This window comes from Bombus fervidus, chromosome 11 (genome assembly GCF_041682495.2).
Source record: "Bombus fervidus isolate BK054 chromosome 11, iyBomFerv1, whole genome shotgun sequence".
Classification (NCBI taxonomy): domain Eukaryota; kingdom Metazoa; phylum Arthropoda; class Insecta; order Hymenoptera; family Apidae; genus Bombus; species Bombus fervidus.
In genome coordinates, this window is record NC_091527.1 from 4,782,958 (window position 1) to 4,803,815 (window position 20,858).

The following is a 20,858-nucleotide window of genomic DNA, read 5'->3' on the forward strand; positions in this document are numbered from 1 at the left end:
AGAGAAACGGTGCTCGAGTTTCTCACGTTCTGCTCAAACATGAGGTACGTTCCAACGTTGGGAAAATACAACTGGGTCGGGAATGGCCGAAACAACGTGGTATCAAGGACTTGCAAGCACAGATCGACTGTCTTACAATTTCTTCGAAATGTTCACGTAATTGAATTTTTAGAGAATCTTATCCAACTGCAGATATATGTATGTACTCGTCTTCAAAGTATAATATTCCAACGCGTAATCCATACAAGCCAGCCGCTGCAAAAATGACTTTTCCATTAATTTCTTGCAAACTTGTCGAAGAACTGACACATCGCGTAAAATAACTGGAAGAATCTTCTTTCGAGGAAAGAAGCGCTCACCTTACCGACAGAATCTCGTTATCAGACACGTGCGAAGAATATACGACTATCCAGTGCTCCAGCAGTGCGTTCGTCCTAGTCTTCAAGGATTTTGCCGTGAAACGACTACCTTAACGAATAAATTTCCACAAAAACACCGACTGTAGAACGAACCCATTTCGAAAACGTAGCCTGACAAATTCCAGAACCGTTGGGTCGATCCCAGTGGCACGGCCGCGCTATCCCAGTAATTAGATAAATTTCCGAGCGACTGGCCGGGAATTCGAGCGACTGTCATTTAGCAAATCCACGCCGGCCATTAAAGGCACGCGAGTATACACGGCAAGTGTTATTAGTGTTTCGTGGTACACGGGTATTTTGGTTAGTCTCTCGCGGCGGACATGGATTCTGCGTTTAATAAAGTGCTCCCAGGCACTGTATCAGAACAGCGTTGTGCATTTAAATTTTCCACATGATCTCCGCTTCCTGCGACTCATACCATTCGCTTTGTTTCTGCCGCGCCTCGTGTTCATCGCCGTACTATCTCAACCCATGCTCAAATTACCGTCAATATCGCGGCTCTTTAATGAAACGTTAACAGGAATTTAATCACGGAAACCTTCGTTTCGAATTTCCATTCGTTTCGTTGATCGAATTTTCTCTCGTTATGTGCTATCGTTTCGCTGGTTGTCCGTGTGGAATGCTCGATAGGGTTACGTACATAAAGGCGGTGCGAGGGTGGAGGGTCGAATAACGAATTGCGAGCACGTTCTACCACGTTTACCTTTTATCGGAGCGTCGAAAATATCGGAACAGTACGAAGCTTCCTCCGGAATTCACTCGCTGTTTTTCGTGACACGTATGGATGTGTTACAGTCCTTCTCGACGATGATCGTTAAAACGGTGACGCAGCGCTGCGTTATATCGTGTTACAGGAATGGCCAACAAGTCAATCGCGATCGATCGGTTGAACGCGAAGCGATTTTTGCTCGTTTGTCACAGAGCCATAAGTTAGCGATAGAAAAACTAAGGGGGTTTAACGAACATCCCGCAGGCCATCAAAACAACAACGTAGAGAGTGTCGCAGTGTCAGAAAACAGTAACAACATGACCATCTCTGACCTGGGCTCCGGCGACACCCCCGGCGTCAACCCCTCCATAGGAGCTAAACCCATAGTATTTCTTTTTTCTAATTATTATTTAATTTGTATTTTACAATTTGTCCAGCTGGACATTTAGTAAATTTTTCTAACTTACTTGCTAAATTACGTGTGGATGGCTACCCCCAGCGGGATACCATCTTCGAGAAACACATAGTATATATAAATTTTTTTTATTTGCGTTTATTTTACAATCAATTCTCGTTAGAGAATTTTAAGTAAATTTATCTGACGTGGTACTATGACATGATTAATAAGTGTTTATAATATGTTTGATTCTATTTGAATCTAGTGCTTAGGTCTAAGGTGTAATGTCTTTTTAGCCTGCGGATCTGTTCCGACGTGTCGAGTAGTTGAGTAATTAGAGGGTTTTGGTGGTTGTTAACTCTTGTGCTATGTCTATTGCTGAATTTTGATATTTCTTCTTGGACTGTGGGTATCTTGAGGTCGTGATGTATCGTTTCGTTGGTGATGTACCAAGGAGCATCTATTAGGGATCTTAAGGTTTTCGATTGGAATCGTTGGAGAATTTCTATGTTGGAATTACTCGCTGTTCCCCACAGTTGGATTCCATAGGTCCAAACAGATTTTAATATGGTTTTGTATAGTGTAATTCTCATAGTATATAAACATTCTTAAAATCAGCTCCCGACATTCTCTGTTCTAACACTCTGAACCGTCACTCTGTTGGATTCGTACAATAAATTTTATCACTAAATATATCTAAAGTTCAATTCTTTACCTGATTTGTGAAACGTTCGAACTGCGACGAGAGGTCACCGGTGATCTGTCAATTTCGTGATTTCTTGTGTCACCTACGTGACACGCTCATTGATAGCATCATTGATAGATAGGAGACGATACGCAACGCAATTTAGCCGCAATTCATAGAAACAAACGGTCGTGGCTTTTTTAGTATCGTAGTAACTATAAATATTATTAATAAAATATCACGTTGATCTAATACTCTCTCCTTCGTTGTCATTCGTTAATACACAAGATACGTGTTCGAATAAGAAAATGTATTAAATGTCGAGATTTTAGTAGGCAGATCGCGACACATTTTTAGGAAAAATATTTAGTCGATCGTATTTTATTTTTATATCACGATTATACTGTTTTACGTTGTATAGATGATACTGCGTTGCACTGTAAACGGATTATATCGTAGGCTTATTCACAAGGATATCGAAAACCTCGCTACGAAAACCGGGCAAGTGCACGTTTTGAAAGCTGCGAGAACTCGAACGAAATTGAATTAACACTAACCTTACCTGGCCTGGTCAAATGACCGGTTTCAAAATTGAATTTAAGATTGTACATTATTCATTGTTACTTCATTTGTCCGTCTAACTTTATGTAAATTCTTCTATTAACACAAATTAAGAAATCGATTGATCGGATAATATAAGAATTTACATAAAGTTAGACGAACAAAAGAAATAACGACGAATGTGCAATTTTTAATTCAATTTTCAAAACCAGTCATTTGACCACGCTTGGTAAGCTTAGCGTTAACTACGACTTGTTTAAGCAATCGCGATAATATTTTGAATTTGGAAAGGCGTTGGCGTGGCAAATGATACATAACAAATGATATTTCTTACATTTCCGTGAAAAGTGAATTGGCAACTACGTGACTGCGGATTTTATCAATACCACTTAATGACAAAATCCGCAATTACTTAGTTGCCAACCCAATAGTTTGAATTAATTGATTGTTGTTAAAAGTCTTTTAATTTCATTTAAAACATCTTAATTTACTTTGAATGCATCTGATTTGTGGTGTTATACCACTTTCCCTTTCATATCTGGAAAACGAAAACGAATCGATCCACGGTGTGCGACATTTTTTCCACAAATTGATCTCCCAAGCACGTTGGCAAAGTTTGTCGATTCGGATGTGGAACACTCAGTATATAACATATAATCGGACAGCGGATTTTTATGCAAATTCACATTTTCGAGAATATAACTAGAAAAGTACAGAGACTCGACAGAAAATTGTTTTACCTACCAAATATAATAGAAAATTTCATATAATTTTTCATATCACGTGCATTCTGTGCAATTTGCACTCTCGTATTTCCTAGAAATCTATAAAAATTCGCAGTTCACGTATATAACCAACAACGAATGAGTCTAAATCTTTAGACAGAGAACTTTAATTAGAGAAAGGCTGAAAATTTGATTCGCTTCTAGCCATGGTACGACATTTATCACGGCAACAGCTATGCTGATTAAATTTAATAAGCAAGTAATTAAAAAGCTGGATTTAACGAACCGAACAAGCTGTCAATATTTAATTAACGCTCGCTGCGTTCACAACTCGCTATACGGATCGATCGATAACCGATCTAAAGTATACGCTTTTTCTAGCGATGCTGATCTTCGCTCGATATATGTAGACACTGGTGTGTTTTATCTTTTGGTGGAAACGGAATAGGAAAAACGAACGGAACGTTAAACCTCGCTCGAATCGATACGACGCTGTAAAACTAGCCAGGTGAAACAAACGAGTGGATACAGAGAGAAAGTATGGGAACTTTAATTCTTGCTTCGAATGCAAATTCCGAGATAAAAGTGTCTCCCGGATTATGGGGCTAACGCGTTGCTCGTAAATAATGTTTAACGTTGAATGAATAATTCAGCGATGTATAATCGGCAACCTAAATTATTATGTTGCTCGAGTTGGATTAAACATGGAATTCTGAGTACATGCTCCGAGTACTGCCGCTCTTTGGTATTTTTTCTTGGTTACCGTTAGTCCGCGGATATTTAAAGAAACTCGTATTTTTACCAACAAAACCGAAAAAATGGAACCCTAGCAGAGATTTGTTTCGTTTAATAGCTGTTATAACAAATACAGACTATACTTGGGATATTTTATATATATGTGTATATAGTGTAATGTACTATAGAATAATGTAATATAATATATAATCTAATAATATGTATATATATGTGTGTGTGTGAGGTATACGAAAATTTTTCGAAAATTTTTATGAATGTATTATACAGGATGTGGCCGAATAACACGTGTGAGGTGATTCTCTTATGAGAAAATAAGGAGAAAGTACAGAATAAAGGATTCTTCATATGTCTCGTTTTCAAGAGATTTTTTAAATTTCGAAATTTGTGAATTAAAGTTGAATAATCATCGACTGGACACGAGCAAACGATCAATAGAAGGTTTGTCCGTTTAAAGCTTCGTTTTCAAGGAAAGAGAGTTCGCAGATGTTTTCGTTAGAAATTGGCCTAATAGGATAAATTTTCAAATTTATTTTTCTTTTTCAGAAACAAAACGTCTTGTGGACAAACTTTATTCTACATTTTCGACTTATTTTCGCACGTGGAATAACGTCCTGTCGATTATCTACTCCTGTTCAATCAGGAATTAACCATGTCCAAGTATATTTGAAACAGATTCAAACCCGATTTTCTCGAAAACGAAATGTTACGTAATAAACAAATTTTTGTCCTGTACTTTCTTTTTATTTTTTCATGAAGAATCGCTTTGTGCTTGCTTATACATAATTATTCGGCCGCCCTGTATATTCAAAATTTTATTAACACTCGCGATTCCTGTATACGTGCTTAAATTGATTTTATACTTAAAAAATATGATAGCTGTGTCTAGTTATGGTATTCATGAAATTTCAAAATGTTTCGTATAATGCACATAATATAGATATATAAAGTGCTTGTTTCAAAGCAACAAAAATGTTACAATTAATGTTATAATTAATATTATATGGACGCCTTAAATTATACCATGAAAGAGATTATATTTCCCAGGGATAAAAAAAGGAAGGAAGGAAGGAAGGAACTTTCGACCTATTTAATCTTAATTTTCAACGTCCAATACGTTATATACCTTCTAAACAGCCTCGTGTTTCAATTAAGCGCAGCTTGGCGAACTTTATCAACTTACTCGCTAAATATCGCAACGGATGCTAGTAACTTAACCGGTATAAATTTACCTCGTTCGCCTGTTCGCGTTAAAAATAGCCGTATTATAATCTAAGAACGAAAGTTAGCTGTAAAAATAACGACCATCAACATCTATACCGAGTGTCTCGTAAGTTCATCGCTGTTATTATTTGCTAAAAATATAAAATAAATAGACGAATATCCTTAGAAACTTTATTGAAACCTCAAAAGGAAACAATGAGCACTTCGCTTTTAATTTAAGACTTGGATCTACCGATTATGTCACATTAGATTTATATCAATAGATTCGCTGGTCAAACAAACCAGGACAGAACGCGGTAGCATCGATGTAAGTGCCTTTACTATAGCGGAACTCCATTTATTTGAACCAGTCGGAGGACAAACAATTTATATAACTGAAGTTCGTATAATACGGGTTTGCCTTCGGATAATCAAATTCGATAGAATTTTCATTGAAGTTGCACTGAATTCGTTTCAATCAAATAAAATCTGCATTCGATGACGAATAATAACTTGAATAATAACTATTGTAAAAAGTTACCGACAATCGTCGAAAAAGTTCTCAAAAACCGATAACAACCACTATATATCATACGACAACTAGTTTCCTATGTAAGCTCATTAATCACTTGTGAATACGATTAAAAATATGGAATCTAAGCAGAGATCTATTTCACGTGATAAATATTACAACGAATACTTTACTGTTTGCCATTTTATGTAATTTTGCGCCTTCGAATTTGTGGCGGCACTCGACAACAAATACCGTCACTAGACATTAACTAGAACTGGACGACGATAGTGCAGTGGTTAGCGCCTCAGGTTACGAACGTTCGGTACCCAGGTTCGAATCCCCTGGTGGCCCGTAGTTCCGATATTTTTCTTCCACGATACAATAATTAGAAAGTAAATACAATTAGACCCCCAGCAGCGACATCTACTGCCAAATATACAACTATCACGGGCCTCGACCGCCACAAACTTTTATAAGCGCATAGAAATCTCTGACACTCCGCATCAGACACTTTGTATAGTTTGTCGAAGAGACAGACTATAGATTGTCCAATCGTTGGAAAATCCGCGGGCGCGGATAAATCTCACGAGAAGAATGTCAATTAAAGTTGAGCTGGTGCGCGGGCGCGCGAAGCGATCGATCAGGTCTGGCATCTGTGCCACTTTAAGAAAGTAAGTCAATGCAATTCGCAATGAGTAAGGTTGCATAGGCGATGCTTTAGCGCCTAGGATCGACGAAGACCTTCGGCTTTGGATCATGATCTTACACGGTCGTCTGCTCCGATTAGTCGTTCCTCAAACGATCGATCTGAGCTTCCGCGTAATAAAGGTGCTGCTAACGAACACTATGGAACACTATCAATATTTCAACCGTCTAAAAATGAAACCGAGTCACTCGATATTTTAAAAGCTACTAAACTTTTCGTTATCGGAGCATACGATTAACTATAGACCGAGTCATTTCTCAATTAGAAACTTCTACAACTACGACATTAAAAATTAGTAGCGAAGATGAATCAAGTTCAGCTAGGTCAGTGTGGAATCGGAGTCGTTGAAAATGTAAAAATGATATAATTTACGCGTAGGGAAAATCAAATTATACATGGAAAGATAGAGAATCTTTAAATAGGAAAATTATTACATGAACGAGGAGCTGACTCGGCTTTCTCAATTAATAGGTTGATACCTAACGGTTTAAAAACAGAATGATTTATCATAACGAGGTTGATCGGTTTGACTCGAATATCGATGATATCGAAGTGTTATCGCCAGCTGAAATGTAGCAAGTGAGGTGTGCCTTGTCCGAAAATTCATTGCGTTGAAACGATAACAAGTTACACTAGAAGTCCATTTGTCGGAACGAAATTTTAGTTAAATGCTAGTTCGACCAATTAATCTTGTGCTGATTCAACTCGCTTATCTAAACACGAACTTCTATTATGAGAACGAGGTATAATAAACAATGGAAAAAAGCGGTTGATTCTTACTATAGAAATTCTCGTGCGAGTTCAGATAAACGGAGGTTTATTAAAATGATTTCCATACTTTATTTTATACAATGGCGCGATAGCAACGTTGCAATAATTTGAATATGTTTTATTCGACACATCTTAAATATGTATCTCTGCTAATAACTTACGCTTTCGGTGAAACATTATTTTTTAAAATAATACAAACTCTTTGTAACGTAAGTTAAGATAAAGATAAGTCAAAGCAAACAAAATAAAAAAAGGTAAGTGACCAATGTAATAAGTATTTACAGTCTCTTCATGCCTTTTATTCGCTTTATCGGCATGTGAACAATATTATCAATATACCAATAAGTATTATACTATCGATATATCAATAAATCCTTATCAATAGTCATTAGTATATCGTAAGATATGTTAGAACGAACGGAATTGGTTCTCGAATAACGTTAGTTGTAGCATACATTGAAACGTAATATATTCAGGTGTAATTCGTCTCAGGCTGACAGTTGAAAACAAGGCTATCGTTACTACAACGATTTGAACAATGGAAAAATGTAATATGAACTAAAAGAAAAGAATGGTAAGAATAATATGAAATCTATTTCTTTAACACGAGTCATAAAATAGCAAGGCAATCGCGTTAGCCAACCTTCCCATAAACAAATCTCGCCTCTTCACCGTGACATCCAATACTCGTTCATCTTTCACCAAGCTGGTTTATAGCGCTATTCACGACTTTTTACGCTGTTTAATTATCTTCTACAGGCTGGATACCGTTAATCGAGAGAAAGAGATTTAAAGAGATTTTCATCGTCAGTTAACGTTTACTCTTTACAGTCGTAACGAAGGCGGAGTGGCGGATATTTTTTCGTATTCGTTGCAGCACCTTTGCGCGTTGTAGCATCTACCAGTTGTAAGATACTTCGTCGTAGCGTAGCTTACCGTATCTATTAGGTTGTCCGAAAAGTTTCTTTCGTTTTATGAGGAAATAATAGACGCATAACGTTTTTTGTTTTATATTATTTTGTCGAATTACGTACGATCCATTTTGTTCTGTTGAGATAAACACCGCGACATTTCACAGACTTGGTTTCACGTTCGTATGAAGGTGCACTGTTGTGAAAAACACGTTTGCGAAAGAAAGACACTTTTCGGACAACCTAATACTTCCACGTGATATACAGTTACTTAACCATAAATTTCGACCACAATCTCTATTATTAGAACACTGGATCGCTTTCGACTTTCACCGATATTTTTTCACGCTGAAATCGTGAAATCTTTATCTTGTTACCATCGATAAGCCGTAATAGACTCTAAGGATATGTTATCGACAGGATCGGGTCTAAATTCAATTGCAAGCAGACGTAAGTAGAACTTTCGGTGCGTGCCCGATGAATTGGAATTTCGAGAAAGAAAGCAAAGATTAATTGTATAAGATAATTCAACAATTACGCGGTCTGTGAGCGCGTGGTGAAACGAAAATTCTGCGAGAGTTTCGTTCTCGAGATAAACCACTGTGAATGTTGCTCCGTTTCCCCCGTTTCTCCTTTTATAATCTTCCTCTTTGCCGATCTAACGCAATTTTTTGTTTGCTCTAGTAGTTGTTACGATTATCGTATCGGTGTGTTTCTTTGATTTTTCTGCTTATCATTCCTTTATTCGTTGGCTTCACGGATATGTCGATAAAACGTCGATTTAACATTTGTTCAACGACTATACGTTCCGCGACCATAGGGAGAATTTCGATGGAACTTCAAATTCGTTAGAATATTAACCGAAGATAGGAAGTTTAAGTAAAAAAAGTTCTTCGATGAAAGCAAGTGATTTTTTTTAGTTTCACTTACTCGACTAGACCTTTTTGGCATGTAAATATGGTTTTGAAGTATTTATGGAATTGTAATCTTGTTTATTTTAATTTTTCTAATCGTTTATTATCTTTCCAGATTGCCACGCTTAATAACTTTTTAAATTGGCGATAAGCGAAAGAGTAATCGATTAATCAATTCCCTCTGTTACAAATTTCTCCAAGAATCGAAGCTCAAATTTTTATTTCATCATTTATTTATAATATCTCTTTTAAACGATATAAATTGAACTCATCTGCCGAAAAAAATAAATTTCTTAACTTTTGCTTTCGGATGACCGTGACAATGGTTACATCAAGGTCAAACCTCAACGGTCAAAGACGACTACTTGAAATGGGAACTTGTGCATAATATATACAACGAACGAATAAGGAGAACTGAAATAAAAGAATTAATTTCTACCTTAAGGCTATCTATGTCCCAAAAAGGTCTAGTCCCATATGACTCATAGTTGGTCCACAAAAAAGAAGAAAAATAAATTCATAAAAGTCACCTGCCTTTTTTTATTGCTACGCGAAAATCTCTTCTTAAATAAACATTTATGGAAACAAGATTTTACTCACCCTTCGTGAATTCGTCGACCGACTCGAACCGTCCTTCGACCTTGTTCTTCGATGAATCCCAATCGAAAGGCGCGGCGAATCCATGATCCACGCTGCGACTCTTGCTCCTGTGAAAGCAAAAGTTTAATTAACCATTGAAACGATGAAACCTTGTACTTTCTCTATTCCTTGACTCTGCGTTAAAATAGATTCGTTGGAACAAACGAGTTTCGAAATTTCTAATACGAACGAACAGAACTGAATCGTACACGATTAAATACAGAATATTATTCGTGTAGCCTTTTGTTACTCTTCTGTTCCGTTTCATTCTTTCGTTTTTCTTTTCTATATTCTTTGCAAAAGCAGAGTCGGCGAGGCGAGACACGATGCAATTTCACGATGCAACGAGCCATGCGTCGTATATAAACGAACCCTAAAAGACGTATCCACAGGACAGAATGGCCTGCGAAGATAGCGAGCAACAATGGAAGGCTTCCGTCAATGAAATTGCCGGCTACGCAAGAGAGAGAGAGAGAGAGAGAGAGAGAGAGAGAGAGAGAGAGAGAGAGAGAAAGAAATAACAAGTTTGAAGAATGGAGGAGCACGAGGCGCGAACGAGTTATCTGATGTTGCAACAAGTAAAATCCGCTAAACCGATGAGTACGTACTTCTCGTATTTGTGCAATGTCCGCGGATTTTTAATCCTTCCTGATGAAAATTTTACAATGGTTAAAACTTTGATTTTATATTCGCAGATTGACAATAGTCGATACGTTATTCGAGAAAGCGTTTCAGATAAAACTTGTTCTGTTTCAAGGGGGACATGTTCCGACCACCACCAGATTTGTCTAGGTGAATACGTTTTCGGGATTTCAAGGCTACCGTTGTCTTTTTTAAATGGAATTATATGTACATTTTTCTTCATGCATCGCTCGATGCAGTTTGTTTTTAATTATTTCGAGAAAAGTATTAAGGTATACTCGTATGCGATTAGTTTAAAAGGTATACCATGTTAACTTCGTTCAGTTGAGTGTACGAAAGACAAGGAGAACGTAGAAGTACCTGCGCTATCTTTCCTCGTCTTTCATACGATAACATTTGCAAGAATCAAAGTTAGAATATCTTTTGAATCAACCATTCTTCGACTCGAATACCTTAATACTTTGATTGCCACGTTGATCACGGTTTCTCCTGCGACGCCACGGTGGTCATTGGTAACCGGAGCGTTTGAACTTCTTATAATTATAAAAATTGTATGAAAATTGACAATTAGGGCATTTTGAATATAACCGATAAATAGAAGATACTTTGAAATAAAAAGTGTCCCATTGAGCAATTAAATATTTTTATTAGAACATCAATAAACAAAAATGAGAACAAATCTTGCATCTAACGGTGCACTGTGTTTGTATCCATATCTTCGAAGGGTAATCTACGAATATTATTATAAACACACCTTAGAAAATAATTGTAGATGCTGCTTTATAATCATATAATTGAAGTTAGAAATGCGCACACACCTTACTATTATATATAGAATGAGCAAATACTGTTTACTAATATCTTCTACACGTTTCAACAATATATTCTGCACGTTTTGCTTACGACGAAATAACGAATGCGAATGGTTTGTTGAAATAAACGAAGCCTTTTTATAACATGTCGCTATCAACTGTTACCAAGGTGCCACGGTGGTCACCCGTGACCATCAATAAGATAAACGGTCCATCGGGGAAGAATGTTGTCTTACATCATCAATTTATTATTATTTTGCCATTATATGTATTGAATAATAAAAATACTCCCGTGGCCTCCTGAGCAGAACGTGTGATTTCGGCGTGGCAGTCAAAGTGTTAATACTTTTTTTTGTAGACAATTTAAAATATACATGGCATGTCCCATTTTCGCTCCATTTGAAAAATCAAAGGTCAGGCTTAAAATCTCGAAACGCCCGTCTGGATACTCCATCTCCGTGAAGGAAAGTAAGCTTTATTCGTAATACTTTTTCCAATAATGTACAGTTTAGTGGATATCTGCTTGTATCGATGAATATGAGACGCACGGTGTATAGGAATGAATAAAGAAAATGAAACAATATAGTACAATGTATGACGAGCGAATAAAAAATATAGATATGTGTCTAAATAATTTCTAAGTTACATGGCATTTTCTGTTTTTGAAGTCAATTGCATGTACACAGAAAATATATATTTTGCCTAATCCTATACATAATGCTTGCAACTCATCGTCGTACAGCCATTCTAATTGAAATTTGTAGAGTTGTACATACCTGAAATAGGATACTGTGAGATTTTCTGTGGATCTGGAATGCGTGATATCCTGGGACATTCGCCTGGACCTACGATGCAACAAACAATCCAAAACGACAGCGGTGAGTTTACATGCAACTGCGTGCCAAAATGCTTAAAATAAAATTAATGCGCGAATAAAATTGATGGGGATCGTAAAACTGGATAATGGCGAGATAATTTCAGTTAGAGAGAAAAACGAACGATATATTTGCGAAATGTAGCAATTTCCATTGCACTGGTTGTTACACATCGAATTTAAAGTTCATTTTTCGCCAAACTAAGGAAAACGATGAGGTACGTTGAATCGATATGAAATAAAAAATATAACAGAAAGCGATTAAATAAAAATCAATGATCGTCACACTGGCAAGAGACTCGAGTCTCGAATTCGATAACGATAAAATCATCTCACACAAGCAGGTAACTACAAAAATAAAACAACATACATTTCGATGCTCATGCATATACTTTCCTGTAATTCTTGGAATATCGCATACCGTGTGATATCATCATCAAAGATTTAAAAGCATACAGTCGCAAACTATGTTTTTTAGTATTATTTCCAACTGACTAAAACTTTCCAAACTTCATCATCGTAATCGTCAATACCTTGGATGTATACCCACCCGGATGCTCGTAATTATTCAAACGACTTCAAAAGTCGATAAACTTTTACAATAAAATAAAATAAACTATTTCAGTAATTTCAATGAAACACACGTGTAATTTCTAACCAATAATACAAACCAGTATTATTTCAAACCAGTATTTATTGACCCAATAAATAATCGTATTTGTTAATGATATCAAAGATTATTCTTATCTCTTATTGACTTTTGTTCTTATTATCGACCATGAAAGCGTGAATGTATCGTAGGAAATATGTGAACGTAAATGGTCTAAATGTGCGTTATTCGAATTAATTATGAGCAGTAGTATGAATAGAAAATCTGACATAATCTTGTGCATTTTATTTGAAGAATGAAATTTCAAGCTCGATCGATACGAATTCGTTCGAGGCAGGACTATTTGCATAACATTGAGCAAAATCAAATTATCGAATTACGCGCCGGAATATAAAGACACGATGGTGGAAGGATGCCAGAATAGATATCCCCAAACGATGACTGGAGCTGGATCTGCTCGATTTGAAACGGAGCATTCGCAGTGTCATGTCACAGCTTTCATCCGACGCTAACTACCAGCGATGCTTTAATTCGATTACCGTCCCCTATCCTGACGAGTTCACTCGTTACACCGGATCTGCATTCGAGCAACCGTTTGCTTCTATTTTCGATCGGGTTTCCGAGGTCGACTCGTGTATTTCTGCTCTAGACGACGAATCCAGTTGTAGTTTATATTACGCCAGAGAACTACTGAAGCAGAAAACTCCCTCCTGCTTCGTTTTTCGGTAATAAAATCAATCGAGCAACCAATTGCTCTTTCATTGCAAGTTATTAATATTTTTCACTTGGATTTACACAAGTCGCACCAATATCATGCATGGAGCACCGCGATCGTAATTTCCAATAGTTGCGAATGTATTGCGATGAAAGTCTTCTGATGAAAATGGCTTTTGTTCCTAGAATTTACGTTTTGTTACTTCATTCTACAGACGCCTTGTAAGGTTAAGAATCAATTAAGGAAGATTAAGATCAATCAAGTAGATGAAGAAAATTAAGGAATTTAATAACAGAGAAAAATTAGCCATAAATTCAATAAATTATGAAACTTCGGGGATACGAAGAGGATCTATATATACAGGGATTGAACAAACTAATGGAAACACTTGTTATATGTTATACATATATAGATATGGTAAGAAGTTTTTCCATTATTTTGTTCAACCCCTGTATATGTAGATACCTATATATTCCGAAATCTTTTTTGCCGCCTAAATTCTCCCTAAGGGGATGAAATTGAGTGCTGAAAATCCGGCTATTTTCCGATTTTGCGTTATAACTCGCTACAACATCGATATTTCTTTTGTCAAACGATAATCCTGATTTAAAAATGTAACCAACTTTCATACGAAAACCTTTTTCTGTGCCTTATAACTCTCGCGTTATAACGTAAAATGGGAAAATAGTCGGATTTTCAAGGGTCAATTTCACCCTTCTAGAATGAATTGGCACAGTGAACACAAATTTGCGTGATACGTACCTATATATTCCCAAAGCTTCGCAATTTTATGAATTTGCGGTTTGAGCATTTCCTACTGTAACACAGAATTTAAGTGGCAAGGACGTAAACATAGGAAATAAAAATAGGAAATTTATATTACCACTCTGGCTTAACGTTATTCGGTAATCGCGAAAGAACACGCAAAAGAACACGCAAAAGAAGGTAGAAATTGCCACGTAAGTCACAGAAGAGTACGGCATCCATTGTATTCGTTGGATACAATAAATAAAAAACAGTCCATACAATAAATCACACTGATATATTGGAGCAGCTGTCGTCTATAAGCAAAGTCGAAACAACCAAACTTTCCTCCCTGCAATATCTAGTTAGGGTCCTTTAGTTGAAAACAACGAAGGAAATTTATGAGGAAAAACAGGCGTGATATCATCGGACTATATTTTTGGAAACAGCAGAATGTCACGTTTGGCAGGCTGCCTTGTTAACAGATCGGAATCATCGACTAACATGAAACACGGGGGAAAAATAAATAAACAGCACCTAGTTTCGATCGAACTAACTCTGATTTACGCGCAATGTTTGTGTTTTGCCCCGCCAACAATTTTAACGAACTTCACGCTTGACACTGTGATCAAGATCGCAAGAACGAAACGAACAGTTTTTAGTTGGTCTCGGCTGTGTAAATTGTTAGGAAACAGGAAACACGTACTTACGCTGTCTCGGTAATATTTCATACTATAAATATGTAATGCTAAAGCGAAGTCAATAAGGTGCAGGAAGTACGTGGTCACAGAGGAAAGGGGATATAAATAATAAATTTCACTCTCGAGCCAATTGACAAATCGTCCAAGGAAAATACGGCAACTTTAGTTCTTGCTACGATAACATTGAATATTTCTGAGAATAATATTTTGTTTCACAGATGTTCCGTGTCGTGGGAGTAGATACGTATTTGATTTGTGATTCCTTTGATTTTGTATACATATTGGTGAGATATAGGCAACCGTGAAAATTCTATCAGGAACTTAGTAGACTTGGAAGATTCCAGAGACTATGAACATCGTGGAGTAATTCTATAAGGTTGAATAATCTAAAAATTGACATATTCTCATAAGTTTGTGAGATCATGGAAATTTTATGGCCAATAGAAATTGGTGGCAGATGTTCTAGAGATCTAAGGTTCCAAAGATTTCAAGAACTACAGAGGACTTAGAGTAATGCCAGAAAATCATATAAATCTGAGAATAATTAAAAAGATCTATGGATTTTATAGAGATTCATAAATTAAAAAAAAAAAAGAAACAAGAGATTTCAGGCAATTTAGAAATCTATACTGCAAAAGTTGCAAGTATTACAAAGATTCTGGAATAACTCTAGAAGATTCAGTGATTTAAAATCTAATTCTTTCAAATTTATAAATTTGAAAGATCACAGAAATTTCAAAGATTCCAGAGACATGAACGTGACAAAGATTTGAAAAATTCTAAGCATTTAAAGAATACTAAAAGTTCTTCAATGTATAGATTTACAAATCACAGACTCGTTGATCTAGAATCTAGAGATCCGAAGGACCACCAAGACCCAAGAAATTCCAAACATTTTAGAGACACGGACATGACGAACGTTTGACAAATTGTAGACACCTGCAGAATACCAAATATTTGAAAATACATGGATTTGCAAAAACCAGAAATTCAACGATCTAGAGATCAGAAAGATCACGAAGATCCAATGACTTTGGTAAATCTCGAAATCCACTATTATCATTTCTGATAAAACATTGATCAAATCCAAACTCTAGACAGTATCGAATTCTGCGAGTTTAGATTCATCGCTATAACGTTCCACGACCCCAAGATGACCAGTATAGTGTTCTACAAAGCCAGACTTATCAGTATGTATCGTATTCCTACCTTTGATACAAGGAGTATCACATTTTACAAGCCTGACGTTTCATCTGCTTCGAATTCCACGACCTCTCAATGGACAACGTTGCATTCTACATATCCAATCTGTAGCCGTTTTCATGTCCTCTAAATGCGAACACCATAGACAGCATATCGAACCACACAACTTGTTCGAAACTACGTTCGATGGACTGGTAACCCATCAAGAGCTCGTCGAAACTACGTTTGATCGTCCATCGATAACAAAACTTCGACTTGTCAAACCACGTTCGACGAAGGTACAACTTGTCAAAACATTCTGCAAACTACGCTCAGGATTGCCAAATAATCTCTCGTCGTTATAACGTGCTAATTATTATCCGATATCCAGGTTACTACCTTAATTATCGATAGCACCAGAACACCTGATGTTAACGCTACCAATAAAATGACGATATTGGCGAACGAATTTCGCACTGTTCTATCGTATCTTCTCTACGGAAAAATCGATAGAACACCATCAATCATTGAAAACATAGTTTTCATCCGACGTGTTTGTAATGCCTGTGCGCGGAGCAAACTCAGAGGTATATCAAGTTCTACATTCCATTCTCATAGCGTCAAAGCTTCGTGGTCATACGATGATATGTAAATACTAGCGTAAGTGATACGAAATGTAATATTCGAGCTTTAATTCGATTAAATTTATTAGCGTATAAACGCCATAATAACGTTATTCTCCAATTTATCGTTTGAAACTTGCATCCATGAAATCGTTAACCGATGCTACAAGATTCTCAGTCTCGTCAACACAGTATCGAAGCTCTTTACTGACATTAATACTTTCTAACAGTTGTACTGCAGCCTTCTTCGTCCTCGTTTGGAGTTTAGTTGTGATATCTGGTCTCCTTACCAGTAATACTTATGTTCCGCTATTGATAGGTGTTCGACATAGTTTCTTAAAGGATAGCAGCGAGACACATGGCTTGTCCCGCGTCTTTCGATTGAAAAATCGAATATATACTTAAGCTTTCTAGTTGAAACATATTATCTGCTTGAGCAGAGACGCGTCATACGTGGCATCTTGTTTGTTTCAAGTGGTGCCACGAATTATCCGGGAATTCTCGAATTGTTTAAAAACTACACTCCTTGCGGAGCTTCCAGACTCCCATTTACGCATTTTAGAACAGCAACACCCGTGTAGCTCTTGCGGTAAATCTAATTCTATTCGCCTAATGTGTATATTTGTCAACAAGCTTAATAGATAACAAAGTTGATACTTTTTATGATTCTGTTACTGTCTTGAAGCAGGTCAACAACAATTGTTACTTGTAATAACTGCTCTCAATTATCTTTGTCAATCGTCTTCTTTTATCTTATTTTTTAGTCCTTGTTTTTCACCTACTTTGTTGGTCCCCCTGTTCTTTGTATTTAATGTTGTGTTTGTTTTAAAGTTTGTTAATAAATAATTGTAATATTTATGATTGTATGTGCAATATCTTTTGTAGCTATTACATATCATAGAAACATAAATTTAGATTTAGCATGCTCACTCTAAAAGAGCTATTTAATATACGAAATACGCGAAAATCATTTGCTTCACATTAGTGCGGTTTTTTTCCTTCTTTAAAATATACGAGAGATTCAGACACGCGAAGCACATTGTTATTATTTTTTATTGCACTCTTATAATATTAATTCCCGTAACGAACATTGTTATTACAGTTCTCACTATTGTTTACATAAACTTTATCATCGTTGGTCATTTGCGCTATTTATACAGCGATAATTCGCAAAGATTTTATCTGTTAATCAAAATTCCTCGACTACCCGACATTCTTCCTCTTTTTTATCTTGAAAATCTTCTCAGACACGCTGACCCATATATACTCGCACATTTCCCTGGTAATTAACCGTCTCAACACATGCAAATGCTTATCATTGCATCGTTAAAAAGAAATTAAACCAGCTTATTAAATCGCAATCACGGAGTCGAGGATTCTGTTCATCGAAGAGGAACGTAGCCACGTTTATCGTCCCTTGCGCATTTCGTCGATGCACGCTCTCGATAACATCGACCCGTGACCATAAGTGCATCAACGTGATCACCGTCTACATCGATCGGTACCGAGCGCGTTGGAAACTAGTTTTATCCAAGTACACTACGCTTCAAAAGTATCCCAGGTTCTTACTTGCATTTGACAACGTCGTTAGCTCTAATTACGATTAGAATATTCTTCCGTCAAAAAGTTACGAAAGTATAAGAAAATACGGAAAATTTGTCGAAATACTTTGGTTCTAAGTTCTATTGAACGCGTAACGATCCAGCAATTCCATCGTTGAAATAAACAAAAAAAAAAAGCAATTAATACTTGTTCAATTACCATAAATTTCTACTTTTGATAGGATAATTTAGTAATTATATAATTCCGATAGTTAATTTCAATAATTCGTTTGTAAAAACATCGAAGAAAATGTATAACCTATTGATTAAATAAATATTCTACGGTTATTCATTTTCCATTAATTTATTACATGGACGTATAATATGTCACATATCGCTTCTACTATATGTTACACGCTCTACGTCTTATTGGCGTAAATCAATTTAAGTATCGCAATACTTATGAACGATAGTGTACGTACGTGGTACTTACAAGGCAGAAATAGAATCGCGACACGACTTCCATCGGTAGGTAGAAAGGTGACTGCTTCAAGTCGCTTGGAAAGAAACTCTTTCGAAATTTCCTAAGACACCTTGGCAGACATTTTGCATCAAGCAGTTTCGTAAAAATTCGCATCTCCTACAACGTAATATGTCAAGAAACGATCGCACCTTTCTTCCAACTCTGTATCTGCATATCCTTTTTGATTATATCTAAAAGTCAATGTCCATCACGGTGTCACAAAAACGGCACGTCGATTTATCAAATTTATATGCGACTTTGCTTTTATTATCCGCTTGATTGGTGCAATAAAATCGTCCGCGATAGTTGACCCTATAATTGCTTTGGCGTACTACTTCAAACTCATGTCAAAACGTCAATTTTAATATTTTGACTGCCACGTTGGTCATATATGACCGACATACCGCGGTTTCTCCTGTAACGCCACGGTGGTCACTGGTGACCGCAGCGCTTGAACTTCTTACAATTGTAAAAATTGTATGAAAATTGACAGTTAGGGCATTTTGAATATAATCGATAAATAGAAAATATTTTGAAATAAAATGTGCCCCATTGAGCAATTAAACATTTTTATTAGAACATCAATAAACAAAAATAAGAACAAATCTTGCATCTAACGGTGCACTGTGTTTGCATCCATATCTTCGAAGGGTAATCTACGAATATTATTATAAACACACCTTAGAAAATAATTGTAAATGCTGCTTTATAATCATATAATTGAAGTTAGAAATGTGCACATACTTTACTATTATATATAGAATGAGCAAATACCGTTTACCAATATCTTCTACACGTTTCAACAATATATTCTGCACGTTTTGCTTACGACGAAATAACGAATGCGAATGGTTTGTTGAAATAAACGAAGCCTTTTTATAATATGTCTCTATCAACTGTTACCAAAGCGCCACGGTGGTCATCCGTGACCACCAATACGATAAACGGTCCATTGGGGAAGAATGTTGTCTTACATCATCAATTTATTATTATTTTGCCATTATATGCTTTGAATAATAAAAATACTCCCGTAGCGTCCTGAGTGAAACATATGATTTCGGCGTGGTAGTCTAATTTTTTGTTAAAAAAAGAATACATATATATATTTTTTTCTTCCAGTTCAAATAAAAATTCAACAACGAAAACGTTAAACGGTGAAAATCAGAAGTTTCAGTCGAACCGAACAACGGATTAGAAGCAGATAAAAGGAACGTTTGTAACTTGATTTACGCCGTTCTTGCTCACGTTCCGGTTACAGTTCGACGAAATATTATTCAGTTCTCGTCCCGAGGGATAATATTTTAACGGGCCGCGAGTGAAACGTGACTGGACCGTCACTGTAAATCAGCACCGGAGATCGTGACGTGGCTATGTGCTCGTAGCCGGAGTTAAACAGTCTGCATTTGGCGAGAAAGATGCGATGCATCTTCGCGCTTCCGGTCACGCTTCGATCGCGAAGGATACATCGATCTCGCGCTCGTGTGCAAGTAAAAACGTACCTATTTGTTTTAGAATCGAGCGCATCGTTGGCAACGTTCAATCAGCTTTCGATCAAACAACGATTAAAACGCGATTAACCTTCGCGATTTTTCTCAACGATATGATATTTTCCCACCGTGCGTTTCATTTTTGCTCGTTTCGTTGGCGTGTCGCCATTACGTCCTTCGCAACGTGAAACGTTCTTGATCTTTGAAAGTTTGCATATCACACGGTATATTGGCCGGAAACGGAAATAATAAAATACTTTGGTATCCATTTATGGATTTACATTTCTTCCTGTATGTTCAGATAATACTTCTGTACATCTAAGAATATTAATATTGATTCCCACCATTTTCTCCCCCCCCCCCTGTATTTCCTTGACGAATTTAAAATCACCAGTGATATTAAGATTTTATGAACGATTTCGATGAAACTATCCATCACCTTCCACTGTGATCAACTCGCCAAGGTGGAGCGGTATCTAATCGGGAAGCGAATTTCA

At 36.5% G+C, this 20,858-nt stretch overlaps 1 protein-coding gene across 14 annotated transcripts in view; it reads right to left on the reverse strand.

Moving 5' to 3' along the window:
- Positions 1–20,858, reverse strand: part of Mtd (TLD domain-containing protein mustard) — a 302,520-nt gene that overhangs the window by 92,612 nt on the left and 189,050 nt on the right. For 10 of the 14 annotated variants that reach the window (XM_072013259.1, XM_072013257.1, XM_072013256.1 and 7 more), the window contains 2 exons: positions 12,138–12,206; positions 9,869–9,975 (listed from right to left, as the gene is read on the reverse strand). The exons of 1 other annotated variant lie outside the window; for it this stretch is intronic. In XM_072013259.1, the coding sequence (XP_071869360.1) occupies positions 9,869–9,975; positions 12,138–12,206 (176 nt within the window). The remainder of the gene's footprint in view (positions 1–9,868; positions 9,976–12,137; positions 12,207–20,858) is intronic. 3 more of the 14 variants (XM_072013261.1, XM_072013258.1, XM_072013249.1) reach the window with 1 other exon arrangement.